Here is a 5,559-nt window from a genome sequence, read left to right as displayed (position 1 = left end):
CTTATTGGGGGACGGGCACCTTATTTGGGGAGGGGGAGAGGAGCACCTTCTTATTTGGGGAGGGAGCACCCTCTTATTTGGAGAGGGGGAGGGGAGCACCTTATTTGGGGAGGGGAGCGGGGAGCGCCCTCTTATTTGGGGAGGGGAGCGCCTTGGGGGAGGGGGAGAGGAGCACCTTATTTGGGGGGAGGGGAGCACCCTCTTATTTGGGGAGGGGAGCACCTTCTTGGGGGAGGGGAGCACCTTCCTATTTGGGGGGGAGAGGAGCACCTTCTAATTTGGGGGGAGCGGAGCACCTTCCTATTTGGGGAGGGGGGAGAGGAGCACCTTCTTATTTGGGGAGGGGAGCACCTTCTTTGGGGAGGGGGAGAGGAGCGCCCTCTTATTTGGGGAGGAGGCTTGCTGCTCTTCCATGCCTCCTCCCCCTATCCCCATTTAAGCCGTCTTTAACTCCCCCCCCTCCCCCAAGTTGCTGGTTTCCACCGAAGCCTGGGATGGATTTTTTTTCTCCCCTTCTTGGAAGCTCGGCGCGTGACTGACAGCTCGCGGGGGCGTCCTCCAATCGGCGCGGCCGACGGGGTGAGTCCCGTCTCCCATTGGCTGGCGGGAGTGTGGGAAAGAATGTGGAGAAGGTTTCACACGAATTGGGAGCCGCCGGCGGCTATAAAGGCGCAGGGGGGGTCCCTGCGGTCCGACAGCAGCAGCAGCCAGCCAGCCGCGGCGGAGGAGGAGGAGGATCCGCAGCTGCGAAAGGGATCAGCCAGCAGGCGCTGCAGCCGCGCGCGCGCCTGATGCGCGGCCAGCGAGCGCTCTGAGCCCGGGATCGCAGCCGGAAAAGCCTTTTGCTCCCAACGGCGAGGCAGGGGAGCCGGAGCTACCTGCATCGGATATACAGTTCGAAACCGGAGTCGCTCCGATTCTTCTTGCAACGTGCGTTTCCCCCCCTGCTCCAGCTTTTTGATTTTTTTTTTTTTAAACTGCATCCAAAAATAAAGAGACTTGCAAACATGCCGGCGGACACCCTGGAGAAGCCCACCGCCTCCCCCATCGCGGGGGCTCCGGCCAGTTCCAGCCAAACCCCTGACAAACCCAAGAGCGCCAGCGAGCACAGAAAGGTAATTGAGAAAGGGGGGGGGGATCTGTCGGCTTATTGGGATGAGAAAATGTACCTGCGGTTTTGCAGGTCCTACAAATGGAATGTTTTAACTCCCCCCCCCAAAAGTACTTGATTCTTGGATGCTGCTGTTTTATCTGAGAGACAGAGAGAGATAACTGGTTGGATGTGAATGTTCGCTCAGTTCATGTTGATCATTTTATAAACAGACGGCCTTTCTCCTGTGTCTAAGGCTGGCTAGCTCAGCGAAAAGCCAGAAGCACTTGGTTATTTGATATAATGGGTGCTTCTGGTGTACAAGATCGCCTGAAAACCGCTGGCGGGAGGTTAAAAAAGAGGCGTCTAGAGAGGGTGACCGTAGGAAGCCAGTGGATTTGGCATGTTAGAAAAACAGCTTTCTTAAATATCTAATCTGTACATTTTAGAAAGGGGCAGGATGACAACTTGTTACAGTGGCAGGAATGCACAGAAACATGGTGGAATTAGAATCCAGACATGGGGGGGGTGTCCCACAATGCTAAGGAATGTACTACAACGTCTAAAGAGTCCAGTATATTGGCTTAAGCAACCAAGGCACATGCCTCTAAGTTGGGGTGGGGGGGTAAAAAACAACCAGGAAACTAAATCGGGCAGAGTCACGAGAATGGTGTGTGAATGAGTAGTGTGCTCACCTAATCTTCTTCTTCTTTCTCCCCCCAACCCCCAAATAGTCATCCAAACCAATCATGGAGAAGCGACGGCGTGCCAGGATCAATGAAAGTTTGGGTCAGCTCAAGACACTCATCCTGGATGCCCTAAAGAAAGATGTAAGTTGTGCGGGAGACAGAAACAGTTCAGAAGAGTTTGAAGTGGGGGGGGGGGAAGGAGGCAGGGCCTGGCTTCCTTAAGCCCCCTGAATTGTTTCAGCGGATTCTGGGGCATGCAAAGGAGCTGGGTCATGCCAAAAGCAGAGAGAGTGTCTTTTGTCCCCCCTCCCACCTGTTTTATCCTGGGAAACTAGGCTGGTTGTATTGTTAAGATAGCCTTGGGGAGCGGGGAGGACAGCAAACTGATCTCACATTGTTAGGTGAAGGTTTTGAGGTCCTGGGGAGAAATTCTCTGCTGTACTGACTCTTCCAACCCACCCCCTTTGCTTTCTTCCAACAGAGCTCTAGGCACTCCAAACTAGAGAAAGCTGATATCCTGGAAATGACAGTGAAACACCTGCGGAACCTGCAGCGAGCCCAGATGACAGGTGAGTGGCAGCCATCCCATTTCTGGAAAGGGAGGGGCGCTATTAATGCCCGGAGCTTTATCCTTCCCACAACTGTCCTGTGAGAGACTGAAAACTGCCTGTCGTTAAGTAGCCCTATAGGAAGGGGTGTGGCTCAACCATAAATCACATGGTTTGCACAGAGAAGATCCAGGGTTACACCTTGGTGTCTCCAGTTAAGGGACTTCAGGTAGCATGTGTCGGGGAAAGGCCTCTCTCTGCCTGGAGAGCCACTGCAATATTGAGCTTATGAGATCAAGGGCCGGACTCTGGATAAAGGATAGAATCATACAGTTGGAAGGGACCACCAGGGTCATCTAGTCCAACCCCCTGCACAATGCAGGAATTTCACAACTACAGTTTAATATGTTCAGCCCTCCCCCTTTTCCAGTTAATATAGATAGATCTAGCACGCTGGGCACCATATCCTTCCTTTAAGTAGATCTCCCGGTGAGAATATAAACATCCTCAGGGCAACTCCACAGCTAGGCCGAGAGAGCTTGGCTCGCCCAAGACCACCCAAATGCGATTCATCACCGAGTTAAGTATCTGAACTCGGATTTCTCTGGTCCAAGCACAGTGATTTCTCCACACACACAAAAAGGCTTGTCTGAGAAGAAGCTTTGTGGCAGGAGTCAGTTCTACTCAGCCAGCTCCCACAACCGACACAAGAAAGCTTAGGAGAAATGAGAGGCAGTTCCAGAACCGGCATGCAGCATTCTGCAGATTTGTCCAAGTGGCAGCAACATCCTTTAGGAAAGGAATTTGTCAAAAAGCTCCAGGGCTTTGAATTATTCCAGCCACTAATCCCTCTCCCTCCCTCTCTTTTCTCCATCACAGCTGCCCTGACCGCTGATCCTACGGTGCTGGGCAAATACCGGGCTGGATTTAATGAGTGCATGAATGAAGTCACCCGTTTCCTCTCTACCTGCGAAGGGGTGAACACGGATGTCCGTAGCCGGCTGCTGAACCACCTCTCTGCTTGTCTCGGTCAGATCGTGGCCATGAACTACCCGCCCCCTCCGCCTCCAGCCTCAAATGGACAGCCCTCACATCTGGCTCAACCTCTGCATGTCCAGTTGCCAGGCCCACCAGCTGGAGCCATGCCAATGTCCTGCAAACTGAACCCCAGTGAAACCTTGTCCCCAAAGGTCTATGGGGGTTTTCAACTGGTGCCGGCAACCGATGGCCAGTTTGCATTCCTCATTCCCAACCCAGCCTTTCCGCCTGGCACCGGGCCAGTGATACCACTATATGCCAATGCAAACATGCCAGTTTCTTCCAGCAGTTCGTCAACAACTCCTTCAGTGTCCCCGGTGCAAGGACTCACATCATTTGGGGGGAGTTTAGCACCTGTGTCCCAAGCTGGAGGGGACCGTGGTGAATCTGTCTGGAGACCCTGGTGACTCCCTTTTAACTGCCCCCCAAGACCCTGAAAATATCTGAATTTTGGTTCCGTTGTATGGAACTTGATTTGTGTGTGTTTGTTTTTAAAAATTCTTTTCCAATTCTTTATTTATTCATTTCCAAAGGATGGGATTTTAGTATTTTTACTTTTTTAAAAAAATTAAAAACACAAAAACAAAATGTTGGTTATGTGATATACTTCTTTTTTTTAAAAAAGAAAAGAAAGTCTTAGTTTTGTATCAAATATTCCCACATACTATGCCAAAGCTTCTTTTTGTGAGTCTGTGTATGCCTGAGCTTTTTAAAAAAATGTTGGAAGGTGTTTGTACAAATAAAAACTTTCTTGAACTAGAAGAAGCAGTGTGTCATTTGGCAAGGGCGAAACATAGTGGGAGCAGGCTTGTACTCACCTAAGGTGAGCAGAAATAGTTGTGGATACAGTGGATAAGAAGGGGCTTCCTTTTTGTATGTGACGAAAAAGAATGACTTCCACAGGTATACATGAGCAAGCAGACTAGTACATGGGCATCTTGGCCATGTTCTGGGCATGGAGGAGGCGTCACTGGGGGTGTGGGGGGGGGAAGTAGTTGTGAATTTCCTGCATTGTGCAGGGGGTTGGGCTAGATGACCCTGGTGGTCCCTTCCAACTCTTATGATTCTATGAACGGGGCAGTAACTTTGCTGGATTTCTCTGCAAGGTTGGGTGGAGGATACATCAGTGTGATTAGCTCCAGAACCATGGATACACTATGGAGGAGCAGCCCACCAAAATCACCGCACTCTAATCCCATAGGCTGTCCAACCAGCACTTGGCTATACCCACATCCCATACCATTTGTATCCTATTAAATAACATTACTAGCTTTTTCTATAACCAGTTCCTGCCCCCTAGACATCTAACAGCTGCTTGGGCTGCAGATATTAGCAGCTAACTACTCCATTCTGCTAAAAAACATCACCTTCTGAACGAACAGAGAGGAAATTGGAAGAGTTGGGGTGCACAGGGAAGGGAAGGGAGAATTGGAAATAGATACCCACAAGGTATGGCTTCACCCAGCCTGTAAAAATGTCTCCAGAAGAGCAAGCAATTAATGAAAATTAGTTTGAGGTTGAAGTTTGAGCCTTTGTTTGAGGGGCGGGGACTGTGAGAGTGTTCCTGAACAAAGGTTATCTGCCCTTGTAAGCACGTGGAGAGTGCTTAGACAGAGTGAGACATTGGTCCTCTTGGCTCTGTAGTGCCCACGCTAACAGTGGCTTTCCAGAGTCCCTAGGATCAAAAAAGGTCTTTCGCTGGAGATGAGGGATTGGACCTGGGACTTCCTGTGTGCAAAGCAGGCCTGCTACTACTAAGCTCATGCCAATCCCGACAGGAATTGATGGTTTCCTTATTCAAAGTCAAACCAGTGGGGTGTAGTGGTTAAGAGCGGTAGTTTGGAGTGGTGAACTCTGATCTGGAGAACCAGGTTTGATTCCCCACTCCTCCACATGAAGCCAGCTGGGCGACCTTGGGCTAGTCAAAGCTCTCTTGGAGCTCTCTCAGCCTTACCTACCTCACAGGGTGTCTGTTGTGGAGAGGGGAAGGGAAGGTGATTGTAAACCAGTTTGATTCTTCCTTAAGTGGTAGAGAAAGTCAGCATATAAAAACCAACTCTTCTTCTTGAACACATGAAGCTGTTTATACTGAATCAGACCCCTGATCCATCAAAGTCAGTATTGTCTACTCAGACCGGCAGCGGCTCTCCAAGGTCTCAGGCAGAGAGGTCTTTCACATCACCTACTTGCCTAG

The 5,559-nt window shown here is 50.4% G+C and overlaps 1 protein-coding gene across 1 annotated transcript; it reads left to right on the top strand.

Annotated features, from left to right (window-relative positions):
* Positions 1-1,005: 1,005 nt before the first annotated feature.
* HES4 (hes family bHLH transcription factor 4) lies at positions 1,006-3,939 on the top strand. The gene is made up of 4 exons (XM_056865140.1): positions 1,006-1,115; positions 1,825-1,920; positions 2,261-2,348; positions 3,207-3,939. Exons 1-4 carry the CDS (start codon positions 1,008-1,010, stop codon positions 3,770-3,772), a joined length of 858 nt encoding a protein of 285 aa, XP_056721118.1. The 5' UTR covers positions 1,006-1,007; the 3' UTR covers positions 3,773-3,939.
* The last annotated feature ends 1,620 nt before the right edge of the window (positions 3,940-5,559 follow it).

Source organism: Euleptes europaea, chromosome 19 (genome assembly GCF_029931775.1).
Source record: "Euleptes europaea isolate rEulEur1 chromosome 19, rEulEur1.hap1, whole genome shotgun sequence".
NCBI classification, from domain to species: domain Eukaryota; kingdom Metazoa; phylum Chordata; class Lepidosauria; order Squamata; family Sphaerodactylidae; genus Euleptes; species Euleptes europaea.
This window is presented reverse-complemented; position numbering and strand designations above follow the sequence as displayed.

What these genes read in the sequence shown, in the direction of transcription:
- HES4 (XM_056865140.1), top strand. Translation starts at nt 1,008, where the DNA reads ATGCCGGCGGACACCCTGGAGAAGCCCACCGCCTCCCCCATCGCGGGG. An exon ending in TGGATGCCCTAAAGAAAGAT is followed by an intron (nt 1,921 to 2,260) that starts GTAAGTTGTGCG and finishes TTCTTCCAACAG; the next exon opens with AGCTCTAGGCACTCCAAACT. An exon ending in GCAGCGAGCCCAGATGACAG is followed by an intron (nt 2,349 to 3,206) that starts GTGAGTGGCAGC and finishes TCTCCATCACAG; the next exon opens with CTGCCCTGACCGCTGATCCT.